This window comes from Epinephelus moara, chromosome 13 (genome assembly GCF_006386435.1).
Source record: "Epinephelus moara isolate mb chromosome 13, YSFRI_EMoa_1.0, whole genome shotgun sequence".
In the NCBI taxonomy this organism is placed as follows: Eukaryota; Metazoa; Chordata; class Actinopteri; order Perciformes; family Serranidae; genus Epinephelus; species Epinephelus moara.
Window position 1 is genome coordinate 18,735,562 of NC_065518.1, and position 22,778 is coordinate 18,758,339.

The window sequence follows — 22,778 nt, forward strand, 5'->3', positions numbered from 1 at the left end:
AAAGTTGCACTCATCTGCCTGGACCTGTTACCTGATCTAATATCACGTTATTTGTTATGCAGTCAACAAAGCATGTGAGAAGAGACATCTGTTTGGATCCTGGACCACAGCTGACCAACTCCTTCAGAGTTTGGCTTATCTTCACTACAAAAGACAAAAACATGGCAAAATGCAGTGCACCATGTTCGATGTGTTGCTGTCTCCCAGTAACAAGGACGCCCCAGATACAGCTGTTAAAGCTGTAGATGGTAACTTTTATAAAAACATTTATCTTTCCTGAAACTGTCTTTCTGAGATTATCCGTGAAAAAAAACATACTTCTTTGCCTACTTAACTGCATTGTAGCACTTTCACTGGCCCTACTGCATGTGAACGAAAATGACCAATCATGGCAGAGAAGACTCTTGCACAGTTGTTTAACCTTCTGTCAAACTGTCAAACTAGGTAGTGCTGATGAAATATGGATCAAGATTCTGTTATTGCGTTGTCTATTTCTTGCCTCAAATGTCTTCAGAAACATATTTTCGTGTACTGTTTAGCTGTAAATTGAGAAAGTTGGCTTGGCTGATGGACCGTGCTCGGTACTTTGGCTAACTACTATTTAGGATTCTATATTGAGGGTAATTCCCAATATCTTGGAGGCATGTATTTCTATCTGTTTCGGGGGAAAGTTTCCTGCATTGGTGAATCTGTTTTATGGGGGGCAATCTCCTTAACAAATGCAGCTATTAGGTGCAACCTGGGGTCAGAGCTTCAGTACAGTATAAAAGTCTGTACATTCTGAAGGCTGGCAGAGAACACTTGGGTCACTCTCCACACTGCATGTATTTAAGAGACTTGATTCCTCACACCAAATCTGTCACTTCTTCAGAGAGACAGTGCCAACTACTACACCACCGTGCCGCCCAAATTATATTTTATTTATTTAATTTCATTTTTAATTCATGCTATTTTCAAATGGCAAAGGCTTAACATCTGATCTTCCAAGGATCTTAACTACTCAAGGGATTGATGAATGAATGGTTACAACATTCAAGTATTTAGGTATCATCACTGATCAGAACTTGTCTTTCAAAGCACATATTGAAAACCTTGTGTCCATGCTGAAGGTTAAATTGGGCTTCTTTTTTACAAATAAATCCAATTTCTCCCATCAAGCAAGGAGACACTTGATATCTGCAACTTTTTTACCTCTGCTGGATTATGGTGATTTGCTTTTCATGAATGCCCCTGACCAGTGTCTCAAGAAGTTAGACATTGGGTACCATAGTGCTTTGCGCTTTTTTACCGGTTGCGGAAATTGCATCGACCACTGTACTCTGTCTTTGTATGTCTGCAGGCTCTCGCATTCGTTGGTTTTTATATATTAATCTATCCTTGGCCTGGTTCCTTCTTATCTGTCTACATCCATGTGCAGAAACCAAAATCAATATGACCTTCACTCTCATAATATTCTTCAAATGCTGGTTCTGAGGGTGAGAACAGAACTCGGCAAAAAAGCTTTTGAATATCCCGCCCTTCGTCCTGGAATAATCTTCAGAAGGATCTGAAACTGGCCGAGCTGATCACTGTGGGGGATTTAAAGTTGATTTAAAAGAAATTATTTACTTTAATAACTTTGATTTGTGACTGTTTTTGTTGATCGTTCCTTCGAACAAAGAAGAAATTTATTCTTATCAAGAAAGGAAAAAGAACTCTTCTCATCACTGTTGAATTCGATAAGCAGAATCAAATTTGTAATGATAGCCTGGTTCATACAGAAATTTACAGCACAATTTGTCAGAACGCTTTCTCTTAATGGCAATAGGTAACGCAGCATTGCACATGATGACACTGACAGGAATAGAAACATGCCTTGAGGCTCTGCACAACACACACAAATACAATACAGAATATAACATATGTACACAACAGGCACACACTTACCGGCTCTGTCAGCTCCAGTACATTAGCCCGGTACGTGATGGGACTACAGTCACGGGTGTTTCCCACAAGCGTACATGGCAAAAACATGGGACCCAAGTCGTCACCATCCAGTACGTCCACAGTCAGAGTGGTGGTGGCCGTACGGCGCTCGCTGGGATAGGGGGCTCGGTCCTAGACACAGAGAGAGAAAGGGAGCTTTCATTTTATTTCTGGATGATATTGCACTTTCTTCTTTGGATATTTGCATATCTTTATCTTCATGTCCTGAATAGAAAGTGACCACAACGTCGTCCTGCTGAATATTCTCAGAAAATCAAATCAACGAAGCTGCGGGGAACTCTCAGTGCCTTCAAAGGCTGGTGTCTACTTGACTTAACGTCTTCATGTCAATTTATACCTCATCAAGGGCAGATAAACAGACTTCTAATGTGTTTAAGACTGGTTCAACACAGCTCAGCCCCTCACAGACTGCACAGGCATAATAAAGAGAAACTCAGGTTTTATGAAAGCTGGTGAACTAAACACATTTTACACATGTTCCTTCATCATAATCAATTATTGAGAAATTTGTTAAATTGCATTCAATAAAAGCTTTAAAAAACTGGCATGAGCAAGATAAAGTTTTAATAAGGAGTAAAACAGCACACTGCATTGTTCCCACGCACATCTATAGCATTTCAGTAAGTGGTTAAAGAAATTGAAAGAACTAAATGTAGCAAATAATGTTTAACACCTTCCAGGCTTCATTTAAGTACATAAATTAGATTACAGACGTGCAGCGAAGAGCTAGTAGTAGTGCAAGTAAAGTAAACAAGTAAACATATTAGCGATGGATAAAAGAAGCATTTGAATTATTACTAAGAAGATGATGCTTTCATTCACAATCACACCACTCCCACTACTGTCTGTGGCTACTCAGTGAATAGCCATAATTAAAACTAGATAAAAATTATATATTACAAAAATAACACTCCACAACTCTGGATTCGTTGAAGGAGAAATGTGCAGGGCAAATAAAGTACTTTTTCTTGCACCCAATGCAAATATAGCCTCGTTTCCACTAAGCAGTACAGTACAGTTCAGTTCGATATGCTTTTTTTCTGTTTCCATTGTAAAAAGTTGTGGATGGTACCAATGGAACCGTTCTGTAGTGTCCCCATTTTTGGTCCCCCCTCTGTTGGGGTACCTAGCACAGATCTGGTGCTAAAAGGTGGAGCTGTGAACACTGCAGTCTGTTGATTGGTCAATAGCAGACGGTCACTCTGCTCAGGCTTTATATATATTAATTTTGACCGGGATATGTGGCAGAATATATTCTAATCCTCACTTGGAGAAAAAAAAAAAAAAAAGCGTTGTGGATCGTTGTTCCTGTGGGCGATGGCAACACCAAACCCCTGAGTGCCTTAGAAGAACTAAATACTAAATACAGCGGGTGCTTGACGGAGCAGTAAGTGACAAGAACTCCGCCCACATTTAAGTGTACTATTTGCAGTGGAAACACTAGGGTCTAGGTACCATGTCTGAAGGGTTACTTTTGGTTCCAAGGGTACCATACCGAAAGTGTTTGGTGGAAATAGGGCTAAAGTGAGTTGTCAGAAAAGTTGGTGCAATCTCCAGCACACCTTAATCATCTTCATAATGAGTGAGTCCTGCAGTTTAAATGTAGCAGATTTACACCTGCTCAGGTGAATCAAATACTGTCATGCCAAAAGACCTTTTTCGCAGCAGATATTCTGACCTGGCATAGTAGGAGCGCTGGTGTTACTAACGACACATGATAGCTCTTTGTAACTATTCAAGGTCAGAGTATCCAATTCTAATTTGTCTTGTGCAACAGTGGAGCACAGGGGGTGTGGGTGGGAGATGGTGAGAGAAATATCTGTATCTGGGTATTTGTAGTGTATGTTTGTATGTGTATACAATGCAGTTTTGTATTGAATTCAGTCATTGTTAATTTCATTATTTATTCCGGTGCTTTTCCCACTGTAACATGTCACAATATCTGCAGTGATAAAGGCCTATTTAGTTAGCCCAGGGAATCTTTTACATTTCACTACCGCCAGTAAACCTGGTGTAACACCCAAAGAAAGTTCCTGACTTCTGTCGTGGAATTGTTTGTAGCATGTGTGAAATACTGCTTTGCTCCCAGTGTTAGCATCGTTATTGCAGCTCTGCTCTCCCTACTCCCCTCTGTGGCCTCGGCGCTCTTATATTTGCATCTTCAAATATATTTTCATGATCTCACAGGTGTTTACTGTCAGCCAGGGATGAGAGCATCTTGGCCCGGGGCGAAACCACCTATTAAAGACAGTATTTCTACAGACTGTGTCCACCCTTTCAACTGTACAAGCTGTATGCCATGTTACTTTATGAAAACAAGCATAGTGGACGGCAGGAAAACGGAATTAATACCCCAGTTTCACCCCGGGCAAAGATGATTACCTTTGAAGAAACAAATTGCCCGATAGTGGGTAACAACCATTTGAAGAGTCGTTCCGTACAGGTAACGTAACATTAACGTACAAAACCTCAAGATTGCTCCTGACTGCAATGAGCCACAGTTCGTTTAGTTAGCTTAGTTTAGCTCCAGTTATCACACTTCATGTTGCACTATTCATCATCACTTACCAATTTGTTACTGAGTGTTGATTCGATCTATCTTTAAATCTATTATCTAACGCCAGGGAGGGATAATCTTCTCCCTGAGCAATGGCAACAGGACATCCATTTTGTCTTGCACAGACCATTACAGGTGTCCAGCAGCAGCCCAATCTCATTAATACCCTATGCATTCAACACAATGCCTTTGGAAGCAATATGAGATACAAGTGTTTTAATTGGAACAACCACTAGATACATTATATTGAAATTCAAATACCACTGAATTCATACACTGAAATAGTTTACTTTGACAAACCATGTATGTAAATATATTTATTCTAAACTGAACAGACTTTTCTTGACAATTTTTTTTTCTGCATTCAAATGGAATACATGACCTCATGGCCTTGAATACCACATCAAGGGTACGTTCATATGGTCACTTCTCATGAACATGGTAAACACAACCCCAGTTGAACCAGTTAAATGTAGCACTATTTTGCAATATTCACAAATTCAGATCTGGAAATTCAAATTTCAAAATTAAAAAAAAAAAAAAAAATACTTGAATGTTTGGATTTGAATTTAACCAATTAAATTTTGACTGATGTTCTATCAAAAAATGTTTTCAACTTGAATTTTTGTTTTTGAATTTGGATATACTGAATCTTTTTTTTTTTTTTCTTCTTTTTTCTGCGTTGAAACGGAACTCATGAACTTGTGATGTACCCCTGATGTGGCCTTGAATACCACATCAAGGGTACGTCCATATGGTCACTTCTCATGAGCACGGTAAACACGAACCCAGTTGAAGCAGTTAAATGTAGCATTATTTTTGCAATATTCACAAATTCAGATCTAGAAATTCAAATTTCGCAATAAAAAATAAAAATAAAAAAATAACACTTTTTGACTTGAATGTTTGTATTTGAACAACAAACAACAAATGTTTTCAACTTCAATTTTTGTTTTTGAATTTGGACAAACTTTTTAAAAACTTTTTTGGAGAGGAATTTTGAATATGAGAACACTGACAAAAATATATCCAATTTTGGCCTCTGAAATTATAAATCAAGAAATTTCATATTTTAACCCTTTGAACCCTGAAGTATTCACTAGTTGTTAAATTTAAAATACTTACGTGTCTTATTTGCTTCCATTCATGCCTACACCTCTTACTGGTGTAATGTGATACTACAGCAAAGCAAAATGGCATTTATTTTACCACTACTTTCGTTTTAAGTATCTATGATATCTTAAAAAACATCACCACTTACCCAGTACTGATGTAACTGTTGACATTCGCAGTAAATTAATTGGTATTGTCGGCACATAGAGGTTTCAGGCCTTGATATTGGTGATACACTGTAGCCAAATTCTTGTATTGTGTAAGCCTTGAGCTTTAACTTTTGAAAGACATGTATTAAAAACAGGGGTATTCAACCTTAAAAAAATACAGCCAGCTCTTGTCTTTTACTATCTTGTATTAAACTGAATTCATATTCCACTGAAAAATGTTTGTATTGTAAAGGTCTCAAGCTTTTGAAAAAACCCACACCAAAATTAATGATGCATACAAAATGAAAAATGGATGTGCTTACACACTGTTTAGTTTTTATTCAGAAAAAGACCTTCAGAAGACTTTAAGCTGGGTTTTGGAGAGGTGCACGTAAAATGTCAGTACAACTAGAAACACTCAGTCCTCGTCAGACACTGAAAGTAAAGCTTTTCACAAACTTTTATTACGGCTTAGGCATGAATTTGCAATCAGTCTTTTGTGCAGGCATTTCTAATTCCAGTGCTAATGTCTACTTGTTGATCTGGGTTTGGTGAAGTCTCCGCCATCTAATTGCACACAAAGGTAGCTGCTCAGCAAATTCACAGGAAACACTTAAAAGGCCTATTCATCTGAATGGTCGATATAACTGCTGTGCTTTCAGTTTTTATTTCCAGATAATTAAGATTAAGATATACACAAACACATTTTATTTTTTTTCTTGTAAAGCTCTCAGAACAAAATAGCCACATCAACGAATCTACAGGAAACGTATGAAAAACACTCTAAAGATAACATCTTCTATTTTAAGTTTGTGCAAATTATTTAGATCCCTATCTGCTTCACCGTATATGTGGTGGTGTCTGTATATAAGGCAGGATAGATTTCTTCCACTAATGTGAGAATTAGCCAAATTACCCAGATAAGAAGCATGAAACCTTAATCAAGTTTTATTAAAGTTCCTGTTTTAATGTAATTTAATTAAACCTAAAGTGAGTGTTTCTTCACGACGCCACGCTCTCCTTACTGTCAATCATCTCGCAGTGAAAGGAAGAAATGGAGGTCTCCGCCAGGACATAATCTCCTTAAAAACATGGTGCCTTGCACACTTCATTGTAACATCCATGTTTTTATGGGGCATCTTTCAAAACCAGGACAGCCGTTAATTTCAAGCAACGATTGACACCATGGAGAATCTAATTATATACTGCACGCATTTCAAAATAACTGGAGAAATGTAAACTAGACAGTGACAGCAGAGAGCAGCCTCCAGAGTAACTGTAAATAACACCAGCATTGTATTTCTATTCTGCACTTATTCAAACTCTGCCCACATCCCAGGCTTTAAACTGTTTCATATTGTCTGTCACTGAAGCTATTAGAAAAATAAACTTTTTTGTTCCAGAGAGGTGTGATTGTTTGGATTGTTTTTGGACTTAAGGCAATGAAATACATGAAATACTCATACGCACTTTATTGCTGAGAATTAGATAAGAAGATCAATACCACTGTCACAGCTGTGCATTGCCTTGAATCTTAGCATCGGTGCAATGAGGTCAACTCTAAGTAATGCTGTGCCGGTAGAATGAGGAGAAATCCCACCGGAGCTCAGAGGGGACAAACTTTCATTAGCTTACTGGACTCGTCTTAAAGGATGTGGGGATGGGAAATACCAATTAAAGTGTTGTTAATGAACGCTGGGAGGATAACGAATTAGAGGGAAATGGTTTTAAATGGGAGATAAAAGATAAATTAGATGAATATGATGCTTGAGAAACAATTTTTAATTCCCCTTCTCCAATAAGTAATGTCTCTTAAGGTTAAAGTTGATTTTAGTGTCATGGAGCTTAACAAAGATTGGGTGGAAAGTGACATAGGATACTGCAAACCAGTAGAATCATAGTTACACTTTCATATTTACTGATGGATCAAAGGATCAACAATTTTAACATTCATTTAAGTAGTAGAATTGATTTTTTGCTAGGCCCTGCCCCTTTATGATGGTCCAACATTGTATTAATTAGTGAGTTGTATATACACAGATTTTCGTACCTGCTGATACAGCCAGATTAGCATGCTGTTTCCTTTTGCTTGCAGTGTTGAAGCTAAGTTAAGGTAACTGGTCACCATTTGTTGCTTTGTATTTATTGTATGGACATGACAGTGGTACTGATCTCCTTATCCAATTCTTGTAACTGTACGTTCACACCAACAGCGACCAGAGCTTCCAAAACGGCCGAAGTCATTCATTCTCAATGGGAGCCCGGCGACTTGGGCAACTTGGGCGACCTGGTCGTCAGCTGTGTGTCTTGGGTGTCCAAGACGTTATGGTAATGAGCTCTGACGCGGTTCGGCGGAAACCAATCGGAATGCTGATGTGCTTAGATGAAACGGGTCCCAGAGAACAAGCCATGTAACTTTGGTTCCTACAGCACACTTGGTCCTAGAATGGATATCGAGAAGTTTATTACTTGCTTCGCGCCCACTCAGTCCTTTATAATGTGTCGCTGTTTGGTTACAGAGACCAAAATAAAAAGAATGAGGCTTGGGAACGCGTCGCGGAGGTAGTTGGTTGGTCTGGTGAGTTCTAAAGTGTGTAATGTTAGTAATAGAGGAGAGAATTGCAGGCTAATGTTGCGACGTAGCATGCAAGTCTTCCTTGCTTAGGTTGGATGGGATGATATATGTCTTCTGTTTTCATTGACCAAACATAAATTTCTGTAGGCCAACTAAGAGCTTTTTGACTGGACAACAGCAAGCAGCAACTACGCTGTTTTCAAGCCAGTAGTCCGCTTTGTGGCTCCTTTAAATTGACAAGCACGATCGAACATTCAATGATTCACGTGATGAGCGACTAGAGCAACCAAAGCTGCCACAGATATTTTTGACAGTCGTGCTTCTTGGGCGTCCGTGAAAGACTTTGCCTCTTTGGAAGCTTCTGGTCTGAACGTACAGTAAGAGAGCAAACAAGCATATTTCCCAAAATGATGACATAATCTTAACATTGCTAATCATATGAACGTGTGTATGACTGTAATGTGTGAGGCCTATGATAATATAGTAATTAAAAGATTACATCAGACTATTATTTAAATGAATTATTTAGATTATAAGTTTATGTTGCTCCTCTCCTGGTAGCACATATTGTCTCTTAGTCTTTGCTTAGAATTTCTATTCAGCAAATTCACAGCCACTCAAAACACTCTTTATATTGTAGTCAGACGAATAGTGAATACACCAGGCTTTCAAGCAGTCAGAAACACATTAATCTTTCAGTGTACTGTTGACTTTTAATAATGCTTTCAGGGTAAATGGACCTTGAGACATGAATATTTGCCACACTTTGTTGAGACAAAAGGTTTTGTAAGCAAGGTTTTCCCGTCACTACAAAAACCTTAATGGCGCAATCAACAACTTAAACAATTTTCTGTCGGTGCCTCGGTTTAGATCCTTTAAACGCCTGCCACCACTCCCCATGACACTTTGCATGTTGGGTGAAATAAACTGTATCATAGACCACTTTCATGAATAAAACATACGGAGTGATAGATTAACAAAGACATTAGTGATAATTAAGGATGTGCTTATAGCTCCCCTTAGGATGATTCAACAGAACAGAAATAGTCCAAGGCTGTGTTAGTTATGTCACTGTGACAATAAAAATTTACATAAAAATAAAAACACTCTAGGCCGCAGACTCCCACTCAATCAGGAGTTTGTTTTCCTCAGACATCCTTTATAACAGGTCTCAGATGAGACCTTTCAAAAATTTAAACTTTTTATATTATGTGACAAAATATTATATCATACTTAGAAATGGTCCTTGATAGCTGCACAAAGACGTGCAGGCAAATATGTGAAAAACAAAAACCACTTACATTTGCTTGTATGATGACCAGGTAGCGTGTTATCTCCTCATAGTTGAGTCTTTCTTTGAGAACTACGGAGCCGAACAGTGTCAGAGGGATGTCAAAGGTTCTGTTTGTTGTCTGAAACACACACAGATACAGTGCAAACACGGTGAGTCACAGGATCAACAGTTCATTTTCACCTTTTTAGGGTTTAGACAAGCTAAGACACATTAATAGCAGTGAAATGATTATAATTACACATTCAAGTTAGAGCAGTACAGGTGTAGTAGTAGAAGTAATTGTATATTAGCCTGGCAAGAATATTATTTCAGTAGCATTAAGACGATCACATAGCCCATGCCTCAGCAACTGATAACAAAGTTAACAAGTTAGCTCATATTTTTACAATATTGCTCTGCAGAAACTGAAGCTAATAGCTGATAAGATATAATGTAGTCCACATGTTTGATTTCATGACATGGATTGGTTATTTACCTACCATTAATAAGAGACATGGAGCATCAAAAGAATATTGCATCCAAATGCTGCTCTAATGATGATTTTAAACGATGAAATAAATGAATATGTTATTATAAATGCTTCTCTGTGAATTTTGGTTGATTTAAGCCCCATTGTTATTCTCAGTTATGTCTGAGGGGACAGGTCATCCCCAAAATCGAAAATACATATATTTCCTCGTACCTGTAGTGCTATCTATTAATCTAGATTGTTTTGGTGTGAGTTGCAGAGTGTTGGAGATATCAGCCATAGAGATGTCTGCCTTCTCTCCAATATAATGGAACTGGATGGCACTCAGCTTGTGGTGCTCAAAGCACTAAAAAATATATTTGAAAAACTCAACAGCAATGTCTCTTTCCAGAAATCATGACCTGGTTACTCAAGATAATCCACAGACCTTGTTGTGAGCAGTTTCATATAAGAACTATTTTCTTTATACTGAACTACACCCACCAACTGTATCATTGCGCAGAAGGAAGCGTGCATCTACTCATGGACGAGAAGCTCATGCTCGTGACAGTGCGAGATGTAAACATCAATGGCGTTTTTCTTTCTACCGAACTACACCAGCCAGTGGTATTACCATGCAGAAGGAAGGGCGCATCTACTCATGGACAAGAGGCCCGTGCTCATGACAGTAAGAGATGTAAACATTAATGTCATCTTCTTCAGCTGAATTGGAATTTTGGCTAGCTCAGTGGTGCTAAGAGAGCTAGCAGTAGATGTCAGCTTCCTTCTGCACAATGATGCGGTTGGTGGGTGTATAATGTAGTAAAAAGAAAATAGTTAAAGATAATCCAAAGGCCTTGTTGTGAGCAGTTTCATGTAGGAACAATTTTCTTTCTACTGAACTACCCCCGCCAACTGTATCACTGCACAGAAGGAAGCGTGCATCTACTGCTAGCTAATCCAGCACCACTGAAATAGCTAACATTACAATTCAGCTGAAGAAGACGCCATTAATGTTTTCATCTTGCACTGTAATGAGCATGAGCCACTCGTCCATGAGTAGATGCACACTTCCTTCTGCGCAGTGATACAGTTGGTGGGTGTAGTTCAGTAGAAAGAAAATAGTTCCTACATGAAACTGCTCACAAAAAGGTCTGTGGATTATCTTGAGTAACCAGGTCATGATTTCTGGAAAGAGACATTGCTGTTGAGTTTTTCAAATGTATTGTTTTGGCGCTTTTAGCACCACAAGCTGAGTGCCATCTAGTTCCATTATATTGGAGAGAAGGCAGACATCTCTACAGCTGATATCTCCAACACTCTGCAACTCACACCAAAACAATCTAGATTAATATGTATTTTTGATTTTGGAGTGAACTGTCCCTTTAAGAAACCAAATTCTGACATACTGCTGGTCACTTCATGCTATCAGTAGGCAGATGGATAACCTACCGGGTCTTTGGGGTTGTACTGGATGGTGTACTCTATCTGTCCGTTGGGACCGTCATCGATGTCTGCTGCCCCATTGTTCCCCCAGAAACCAGAGAAGATAGTGGTTCCTACTGGCGTCAGCTGAAAACACAACACAGAGAGAGAAAGAATTAGTATATATTTTTCAGTATCTTCTTCTACAAGCTCACAGTACATGATGTCAAACGCTTTCACACTCTGTACCACCGACATCAAACAGCCTCTATCCTGTACTGTTGTGTCTTGTCTTCCTGACATCTACCGCCTGTATGTGGCAGAGATGAGAGAGGAGCACATTAAAAAACTCTTCACATGCGTCTGGCCATAAGGGATCTTGATACCCCACTGTCTCTACAAAACAAACAGAAAATGACTTGCAGTTTTATGTTTATTGTGCTCAAATGGGGCTTGAGAAGGAAGATCAGCTTGCAGCTGTTTGTGTGCTTCGGAAATAAAATGAAACACAGGCAGCATGCTTTGTCCAACTTTCTGTCTGTCCACAGTCTGTGCCTCAGTCTGTCTCTGTGCTGTGAATGTTTGCTACACCTCATTGCTCCATTGAATAGATTTTTTTTAGATAAAAGCGGGACATTGGGTGATAGAAAATCATTTATGGTACATTAAGAGTGCTTGCCAGAGATGAAAAAAAAAAGGTGGCGGATTTCTTCAGTTTTCTTTGATTTAAGTTAAATAACATAGTGATAATAAATGAACACAGATTGGAACCATACACTCATCGTTATAAAATAATGAGTCAATGTCAAAACAGATTACAGCAATAACCAAGATGGTGTAGGTAGACGCTGCTTATTACGCCTACCCCTTTTCACAGTATAAAATGAACAAAATTAATGAACTAAACAATTCAATCACATATGCCACAAAGTGCTTCTGAGCCTCCTGATTTATTCTCCCTTTTAATGTCTTACTTTTATTATATAAATAGTTGTACGTCAGCAGGAGTTTGTTATGTGATGCTCAGCCACCAGCTGATATTAGGGTTTGAATCAGACCTAAAATTTTGAGCCAAATCTGACTGGAGTCCAAAAATGTTCCTAACCAAAATACACTCACCTCACCAGCAGCCCATTCAGCAGCCAAACCAAAAGTAGCTTCAGTATGGAGAGTACACTGAGGAGTTGAGCTGCAAGAAGTGGCTGCTGAAGAGCTTTGTTTTTCTTTTTAATGCCAGGTGCTGTCAAATTCACATCAATTGTTGAACAGTGATAACATCTGCCAATTATTTGTTGCTAACCAATGTTTGATTTTAGTTAAAAGGGCTCTTTGCAAAATTCAGAGCATATGAGTTCGGTGGATCTGACACTCAACACGAAAGTGGCACTTAATCTACTTTGGCTAAGCCACATACTTTCTCTCTGACCATTGACGACTCCAAAGTCCGTCCATCACCTCAGGCGTCATCCTGGACAGTATATTGTCCTTCGAGCCCACATCAACAATATTACTTGGTCTGCATACTTTCATCTGCGTAATATTAATCGTCCTCGCCCATCACACAGCACCTCTGAGTGCTGCTGTCCACGTTCACTCTTTGGCTGCATCCTGTGTTGATCATTGCAATTCTGGCCTCTTTGGTCACCCCCTCAAAAGTCTTCATAAACTCCAGCTAGTCCACATTTTAGCTGTCCCTATCACTACCAGAACCCCCTCCATAGATCGTATCACTGCTATTCTTCGGCAACTTCACTGGCTTCCTGTTAAATATGGCATCGATTTCAAGATTCTGCATCTAAGGCCCTTCATAATGACGCCCCTTCCTACCTGTCTGAACTCCTTCATACCTACACACCCTCCTGATCCTCTTCTGCAATCCAACTCTCAGCACCATCTGCCCCAATGACTACTATGGGGTCTAGAGCCTTCAGCCGTTCTGCCCCCCGCTTCCAGAACTCTACCCCCCACAACGTTTGCAATATTGACTCCCTTTACACGTTCACATCCCGTCTGAAAACACACCTTTTTAAGCTGGCATATTTGGTCTGATTAATGGAGACACACATATGGTGACTTGCACTGACGATGACTTTATGATGATGATCTTATACCTAATATTTATGATTAGGATTTTTGTCCAGTGGAGAGTTTACTGAAGCGTTGAGCTGCAAGTAGCGTTATTATTTGCCAACTATTTCTTGCTGACCAATGTTTATTTTTAGTTAAAGGGGCTCTATGCAAAATTCAGAGCATGTGAGTTTAGGGAATCTGACACTAAAGTGGTTCTAAATCTACTTTGGCTAAGCCACATACTTTCTCTCTGACCATTGACGACTCCAAAGTCCGTCCATCCCCTCAGGTTAAGAGTCTGTTTCGCATTTACCTGACTGATAAATATTACAGGTTTTGTTCAGATTCAGATTTTTACTCACAAAATATAACAATAATAACGGTGAATATTTGGATGATGTTTTCAATGTTTCTAGATCTTTCGTCAAGATTACAGTTTGTCGTTTACATCCTGCACCACTGACATTTTACTGTCTAGTCAACAAGACACTTTTGCTACCGTTTCATCTCATCTAATATGAAGTACTTCATTTATGGTCCCTTTCACATGAACGCGCTCGTGGCTGGATAGGAAAACCCAGAGGTGACTGAACTAGTCAATAACCAGCTTCATCAGGGTTTTCCCTGCCTATCTAAGACAAAGGCGGGCCGCCTGGGTGATTTTAGCCGCCACCTTGGTAAAAGTGTCTGTGTGTGCATGGGGGGGGTTCAGATGTAGCGTCTTTTGCGAGCACAAACCCATTACTTTCAATTTAGACGTGCTTGTTTTTTCGTCCAGCGCACAGCTCCACGGACCTGCTTTTCCCTCCGGTGTTGCGTCAGACCCCGGTTCCCCCTCGGGCTGTGCCTCTCCTACTGTTTCCCACGGAGCTCTGCCCCGTTTGAAAGGCGAAGAAAGCCCGTATGTAGAAAGACGTCGCCTCCGAGATGTAGAATGTGTATTATAGAAGAGAAACACACATTTCAGGACCGCTGACTTGTATCAAAAGAACAGACATGTCCTGTGTTTTTCAGCCTCCTTTCATATTTAATAGAAGGGGGACAATACCTGACAGTAATATTCTCAGCTGTCACGATGTGCCTGCTGTAAAGGGTAAATATAATCATAGAAGGCTGAAAATCACAGGACATGTCTGTTCTGATTATACAAGTCAGCAGTGTAAAGCTCAAGCACGTTGGGGCCTCCTTTCATATTTAATAGATACGGGGGGACCGTATCTAAAAGTACAGCTGTCAAGATGCCCCCCGCCACAGGCCTCTGCCACCTTGGTCTCCAAAAAACCCAGGGAAATCTCATAGTACCTGTTATCCAGACAGCCAATGTTAGTGTTAGTCAAACCAGATAACCAGAAGATATCCTGGGTAAGTTCAATTGGCTTCGTAGTACAGGCCTCTGGTCACCCTGGTTAACTGGAACTGAATATCTTTGGGTTGTGGACAAAAAAAAGACATTTGAGGACGGCATCTTGGGCTTTGGAAAACATCAATTGTCATTTTTCACCATTTTATGACATTTTATAGACCAAATAACTAATAGATTAATCGAGACTATAATTGACAGATTAATTGACAATGAAAATAATAGTTGCAGCACTAGTGTACATACAAACTAAAGATAAACACTGTATCAGCCTTTGTTTACAATGACTTGTAATCTCTGTGCCATTGAGAGTGCTTTTGATTTTGGTTTTTATTTGTGCTTCACTTTCTAATAGAGAAGAGAGAAGCTTGATATTCAGAAAGATATTCGATATGATTTTGGGAAAGAAATTCTTCACCGGAGAGTTGAAAGCTTGCCACAGCACATGAAAGGAAGAACTTTGCCAGCCACAAATTGCCATGCTGTATTTTTTCTCAGTCTTGTGCCTCGGGATCTGTGATTATGTGTCAAAACAGAAGTCTAATCTCCAGACAGCACGAGAAACATTTGAGATTAAGTTTAATTTAGCTGCTGCACCAATGATTTGTTACATCATTTCCCTCAACAGGGTTATCTCTGCCTCCCACTGATCCAACAATGGTCCTCAGAACGTCTCATGCTGTCACTTTGCCACTTTCGGATACGGCTCTAATGAAACAACTCCAGACTCAGGCACCAGTGCCAACTCATGAAATCAGCCACAAGGATCACCTTGTACCCAAAAACTTTCACGGTGAACTCATAAACTGTGTCCTAGACGTTCTTATAAATAACCATATTGCCTCTCTGTGTGTCTTAATCTGTCTGCCTCACTTTCTTGCACTCAATAATCGTTAGTAATAGACAACTAAAAGCAAGTTTTATGTAGATAAAGCTGGATGTAACTCCTCAGACACTCTCTCAATATTAAATTTACTGCATTAGGTGGTTGGAGTTCTGGGGCAAACTAAAGTGAATTAGACAATAGCTGTCTCTCTAATGAGCAGACTTGCACTCAAACCTTAATTATTGCCCACATCAGAATAAATGTATTCACTTTTTTTAAATTATTACCACCAAACTGACCACATTTACCTTGAGCTGGCACAGGAATCATATTTTAGAGTTTTTTTACGACACATCTCCTAAATTGTATGGTGGTCGTTGAAGTGAGCGGAGGGAATGATTTTAGTAAGAGTAATGAGGAACTGGAGAGCTGTGAGAGGTGGTGGAGTGGAGGAGTGGAGGAAAGACAACCAGGAATATATAGAGTGTGGCAGAGGAAAGGTGGGGAGGTTGAGGAAAGGTGACATAATGAAGAGCTGGGAGTGGTGAGGGGGGGCATGGGAGTGGGGGGAGTGCAGGGGAGCTGCAAAAACAGAGAAGAGAGGCCAAGAGAGAGAAAGAGAGAGGTTGAGAAGACAGATTGAGTTGGACAGGCTGTGGAAGACTGTATAATGAGATATTCTACTGGGTCCGCCTAGGTCTGCGCTGGCAGCAGGCTACATGTATCCTTGTCCAGTTTTCAGTTTGAACCTCCTCTAGTTAAATCCTGCACCCCCAGACTCGGGAGGACACCCTAACTGTGGGATTGGCATCTTAAAGACTATTCTGGAAGCCGCTGAATAACAGATTTAGATCCTTTCCTCGGCTGCCCAAAAACTCTGCTTTCTCCCAGCTTACGGCACTAGCTTTTAACTTTAGTCTGACAGAGAAATGCCATGTATAATAGTATTTGGTGGGTGTATTTATTTAAAGGACACTGCAGTATGTATATATGCCGGGCCTCATTTTCCGAGTGCAGGTCAATGCAGCCTCTGATGCTGGCAGTGTTAGTGCCACACATGACCCTCAGAGCAGCAGGGGAAAAGCTTCATACAGTGCAAATGACCGACTGTACTCATGCTGGACTGTGACCAAGGGTGTAATTTATGAGGGGGACAGCGGGGACATGTCCCCTGCACTTTGTCAGAAGGTAGTGTTGGACCCCAACACTTTTTTCAGTCCGAAAACTAACTTTATATTAAAAATAAAAAGGTGTTTGTATCTTACAATTGGTATGGTTGTATAATTTGAAAACTAAAAAGGATTTCAAAAATCTGTGTAAGTCCAGTTTAAACATTGTAAGACGAGATACATTTTTAAATCTTTAGCTCGCTAGGCTTTCAGGGGTTAAAATTGTATTTTTGATACATCTCCAAAAGTATAAGAGAGAGCAAAACTTTTTTTTGCATTCATTATTATATTTAACATGAAAAAATGCATTTTACTCCCCACTTTACACATTTTGCTTTTTTTGCACCACCTTTATTGTTTCTGATGGTCTGAACTGTGCCAACAGACCATCATATATGAGCTCAAGTAACACTTTGTATCTAAAAGCGTCTCGGCTCCAGTTTTACAATAAATACATATGTTGATATTCACATTGCTATCAGTGCAAAATTGAACTAAATCCAAGCAATAGGTGAAAAAAACTACCTCTGATTTTATTCATTTTTGCCTATTGGGTGAGTCAGAACTGTCATTGTGGGGGGAAGAGAGGGACTGATTACTGAGGGACCCAATGGGAAAGGGGTCCTCAAAAACCCTGGGACGATTGTTGCAATTGTTTATTCATTAGCGCCATAACCAAATGAAAATTGGATGACTAAGTTGGTTTTAAAGACTTAACTTTGTATTAAAAAAATGTGAAAGCTCTCTGAGGCCCCTCTCACTCCTCAAGGCCTTGACACATCAAGCTGATGGTTGGCCATCAGTCAATGTTTGAACATCACTAGCAGTAGCAGTGGCCATTTTTCCACCGTTTCAGCATGTTTCAATTGGCATTGGTGACAGCGGAGCCTATCAGTGAATGAAATCACTCTGACTGGCAGTTCAGCTCAGTGTATGAGAAGAGAAACGGAAGTGAGGAAAGTAAACAAAGAGCTGACATCGAGAGAGTGAGATCAAAACAAACTTGTCATACAAGGTATGATTATTTTTTCTTTAGCCATTGAGGTCTTAACCAGAAATGTTTCGTGATGGTTTGTGTTATTGTTCAGTGGTGCATGGTAAATATCCTTTGTTCTTTCAACACTTTATTGTATTGCTAATGTGCTAACTGACTAACTAGCATCAAGAGGGTCTTCCAGTTTCCCTTTTTGTGTGACAATTACAGACGACTGTGTCTGCGGTGAGAGTTATTTCCTCTCATGCAAGCACAGAACATATGTGCTGGTTAGCAGTCGGTGAAGTCTTTGCGGTGTGTTCATGTGCAACTTTCTGGCTGGCGATGAGGTGTGAGGCGACTAAGCAGGAGGCTTTCATCACTGCTAGTTCCCTGAAGTCGGTTTGGTGTGTCAGGGCCTTTAAAGGCGCAAAATGATTTAGTTCGCCCCCTGCACTAGAATTTGCCTCTAAACGCAACTTGAGCAGAGTGAATGACTGCTTATGTTGCTGGAGCACCAACGTACACTGTTACGTATTTCCCCATGAAAGGGAAATCTGGGTTATAAAGAATAAAAGAAGGAGGGAAAGGAAAGAAAAGGAAAGCAAACCGGCTGTGTAAATGAGGCATGAGAGAGGCATGGATCAAGAGAGGAAGAATGGAGGGCCCACAGAGGACACTTTCTGTTACAACCCCCAATTTAATGATGGGGGCATATCAAATTTAGGAAAAAAACATGGTTGTGTTTGTTCTACCTCAGGTAGGGGCATCTAAAAAACTGAAGCCCTTTTGAAGACATGAGCCTGAGACTTACTGTGTCCTCATCCCCCACCTTTAAAATCTAAATTCCACCCCTGGCTGTAGCCCCCCACACTTTGGTCTCTAGTCTCAGACCCATGAGTCCTGTTCCTGCCATGATGACGGACAGCAGCACTGCAGCATGAAGGCAATAAATAGCTCCTGATTTAGGTGACAGACGGTAAAATATTTCCACCACACTTAGCTTTATGGGTTTTTTAAACCTCACAACAATTCAGTGAGGAAAAGAGGTTGTGTATGTTTATATGTGTGAAACTGTCACTGTGTATGTGTGTGTGTGTGTGTGTGTGTTTTACCTCGCTGACGGCAACGTAGTATCTTGGCTGTTGGAAATGTGGTGCGTTGTCATTGCGGTCTCGTACAACGATGCGGACTTCATGTAAGATCACCGTGCCGACCAGCTCATTGGTGCACTGAACCTGAACCACAATGGACTGAATATAGGAGGGGGGCTGAGAGAGGAAAAAACAGAGGGAAACATATATACGGTTAAAAGTAACAATTGCACGGAAGCAATAAATAATTAACCAGAAAATAAACCAAAATAAATAAAACAATTGCACAGAAGACTGCCTGCGTCTTGCATTGTACTTTTTGTGCCAAATCATTCTTTCAAAAACATCTGCTGGATAAGTTTACAGAGCCAAACAGCAGGGGGCTGGTTGTTTTCCAGCTGAGCTCGAGCTAAAACTTTCCGAGTTTCTCACAGTAGCGAGTGCTGGAAAAAGTGAGACAACCATGAAAATTGGCTGCTGCCACATTTTGTAGTCGAGTGAAAAACAAAAACAACAAAACAAGGAGATTCTGTCACATGCAGAAACATTACGATAAATGCGCTCTTAATTGGAGAAACCGGAGAAGCACCTGTGAGAGTGTGTCAAACCCATGGAAACAGAATGACAGTAGAACTGACAGTCCCATTCAAATCAATACGGCAGTACAGTCAGAGTGGTGGACATCTTTATGTGTATCATTGTTATTGCAAAGAACTGTGACAGCTGTAACGAGCCAACTTCCATATAAACCGACCTGCAGCAAGTCGCAGAACCCCTGAGGTGAGGTTCTGGAGTAACGATCACAGAAGCATTGGAGCAGTACAAAGCATGGAGAGGTGTCTTTCATTGCTATTTTCAGCCTAGCAACCAGAAGAAAATGTTGGCATTGAATGTTTCTGCAAACCAATAATACTTTACATCTCCATGTTTCATGTATATCATATCAACATTTCTACGATGATGTAGTCTACGAGCTGATTTTGTCATGTAGAGGTGGAGAACAGGGTGGATGATGTGTCACCTATGCGAGACCGGTTGTGACTTAGTGAACCATTGCAGCTTTAGAAGTAGCTTTTTAGGGTCCAAACAGGGATGTTTGTAATGTCCCGTTGGCGGGGATGGTGCCATGTAAAAGCAGTTGTATTTTAAAGATACTTTTCATGAGGGGATTGTGTCCCCAAAACCAGGTATTTGAATCCAAAACACGACCTTTTACTAGGGGTGGGATGAAAAAATCTATACAGCATAGAATCGCGATATTTTGCGTGGCGAAAACATGCTGTATCGATTTTGAAATATAACTTCTGGTACTAGAATAATAAAAATCAATTGCTTTTTCTGTCCACAAGATGGTGCTGATGTTTTTGTCTTGGTGAGGTCAGCAGTAGGGTTGTCATGAGAACCGATACTTCGGTACCAAGTCAATACAAGCACGCAAAAAATACATTGGTACCTGTTTTTTTCCGGTACCATAAGTACCGGACACAACTTTGCCGTCAGTGGGCCGTGTCATTTCATGTTAGAACTGACGGGGGCAGTATACACGCATCAGTCTGTGCCGAGAACGTGCACCGAAGAATAAAGCCTGTTCTCCATCGTTTTTGCTAGAAACAATGGCTTTTACAAGTGCTGCTGGAGCCAAAACACCTCGGCTTGTCGAAAAGTCAGGTAGTAGGAGTCGTGTGTGGAGAAGGTTAGGGTTAGGTCTCATTTACACCGCAAGCGATGCGTTCGCGTAGCGCTCGCAAACGGTTGCTGTTTACTCGCATTTTCATTTCGGCAAGCATGTTAACAGGTTAGCGCATTCACACCGCATCCGTTCTACGCGCTGCTCATGTCGCACTGCTTTCGTGAGCAAGCTCGAAAATAGAAGAGATGCCGTTTTTTTGACCGAGTCGCAAGCGAATGGTCGCGGTATTCAACAAAAAACACGAGTTTGCGTGTGTTGTGACCTCTCTCGGCCACCGTAGACATCTCCCCTTTAACCAAGCTAGACCTGACAGGCACATGTTTCATGTACTTTGCAAGCCAGAGATAGTGTTAGCCACTGACGGCAAAGCTAACGCTAAACCTGATCCGCCAAAAAGATCAACCAACACTGGACGCACTCAGCTTGACAGAACTACCATCCAACTTTGACAGCGCAAAGAAAATAACACAGTCCATCACCTACTTCCTGTGCAAAGATCTGCGTCCATACAGCGTTGTTGAAAAAGAAGGCTTTTTTCACATGCTAAAAACGCTGTCGGTATGTGACTCCATCCTGACATTTTTTCACCGACACAGCCGTACCCAAGCTCTACAGAGAAGTGAAGCATAAAGCTGAGGAATCACACAGCAGGAAGGGTGGCATTAACTTGTGACGCCTGGACTTCAAGGTCAGTGGATTCATATGTGACAATAACGGCACATCATCTCACAAAGGACTGACGACTGCTGTCTCACGTCCTCCAAACTAGAGCAGTACATGAAAGTCACACCGGAGCAAACATTGCAGACCTCCTGCAAAATGCAGCACAAGAATGGGGCATTGTGGTTTTAACAGACAACTCTTCTAACGTGGGTGTTGCCATTCAGTTAGCAGGATACCTGCATGAGAAGTGTTTAATTTGGCCTCCCAGAGGGCGTTAAATCTGCCCACAGTTCAGTTTGTCGGGTGTATGCAGCATTTCTGACAGGTTTTATGATGGTGTTGGTCAGTCTGTCTGCTTTGTGTCACATTTTGCTGCAATAAAAATGATTAAAGTCAGATAAACAGACTGAAAACTTTAGTTTTCCTTTGGGGAAATAATTTGCAGTTGGGAAAAAAGGTAATACATTGCAATATATTGTATTGCAATACTCAACATATCGCAATAATATGGTATCGTGAGTCCCACCCCTATCTTTAACTAACCACAACCAAAGTCTTTCTGTGCCTACATATAGCCACGCATTAACCACAGCTTTGTTGAAATGCATCTGTTACATAGTAACGTGATGTAACATATCCATGGTTTGAAGAAACGTACAATGCCAACATTATTCTGTAGACTGGGTTGCTATATTCAGTGTTTTGTTGCGAGAGAGGAACTGAGGGTTCCTTCATACTTGAACTAGTCAAATGACATCGGCAGACAGTTCAATATCTGTTCTCCTCTCATTTTATCTCTATGGACAAACCAGATTCATTTGGATTTCTATCATTTGACTTCAAACTTTCACAAAAGTGAACTTCAGTGGCCTTACATCTCGATCCAGAAGCCGTCCAGTGCTGTTGAGGTAAAGGGCTTGTTTGGAAGGGTCCAGGATCACCCAGTAGTCGTGGTTATCCCTTAGCGACAGAGAGATGGTACGATCAGGACCCTCGGCCACGCCATTTATCTGCATGTTCTCAACCAATAACGTTCCTGGGGATACAACAAAAACACTTGTTATTACCCATCAGCTGAAGAGAGAAAGACACAAAGTCTGGAGTACCTGGAAATAGAATTAAATAACTTCTGAAGAGAAACGGTCCTGGATTGAACTTTATTAGTGAAAGGAAAGGGAGACAGCCTGAAGAGACCCTTCTGCTGTTCTTGATGTTCTCAATTTATTACAGTATATACCTGGAGATTACATGTAGGTTGTAGTCAAGGTCAAGGTCAATGAGAGACGTACGCAAACAGAAAGGGAGAGTGGAAAGCATGTGGAATTGAAATTAAATTAAGTATAGTAGAGCAGATGGGGGCGTCTTTGTTTGCCGTCTCTATAGGAG

General features: G+C 40.5%; 1 protein-coding gene across 1 annotated transcript in view; it reads right to left on the reverse strand.

The window, feature by feature from the left end:
- Positions 1 to 22,778, reverse strand: part of LOC126400092 (protocadherin-15-like) — a 356,244-nt gene that overhangs the window by 228,168 nt on the left and 105,298 nt on the right. The window contains exons 5-9 of the mRNA XM_050060553.1: positions 22,268 to 22,428; positions 19,061 to 19,216; positions 11,575 to 11,694; positions 9,682 to 9,792; positions 1,927 to 2,097 (exon numbers count right to left, since the gene is read on the reverse strand). Coding sequence (XP_049916510.1) covers positions 1,927 to 2,097; positions 9,682 to 9,792; positions 11,575 to 11,694; positions 19,061 to 19,216; positions 22,268 to 22,428 — 719 coding nt within the window. The remainder of the gene's footprint in view (positions 1 to 1,926; positions 2,098 to 9,681; positions 9,793 to 11,574; positions 11,695 to 19,060; positions 19,217 to 22,267; positions 22,429 to 22,778) is intronic.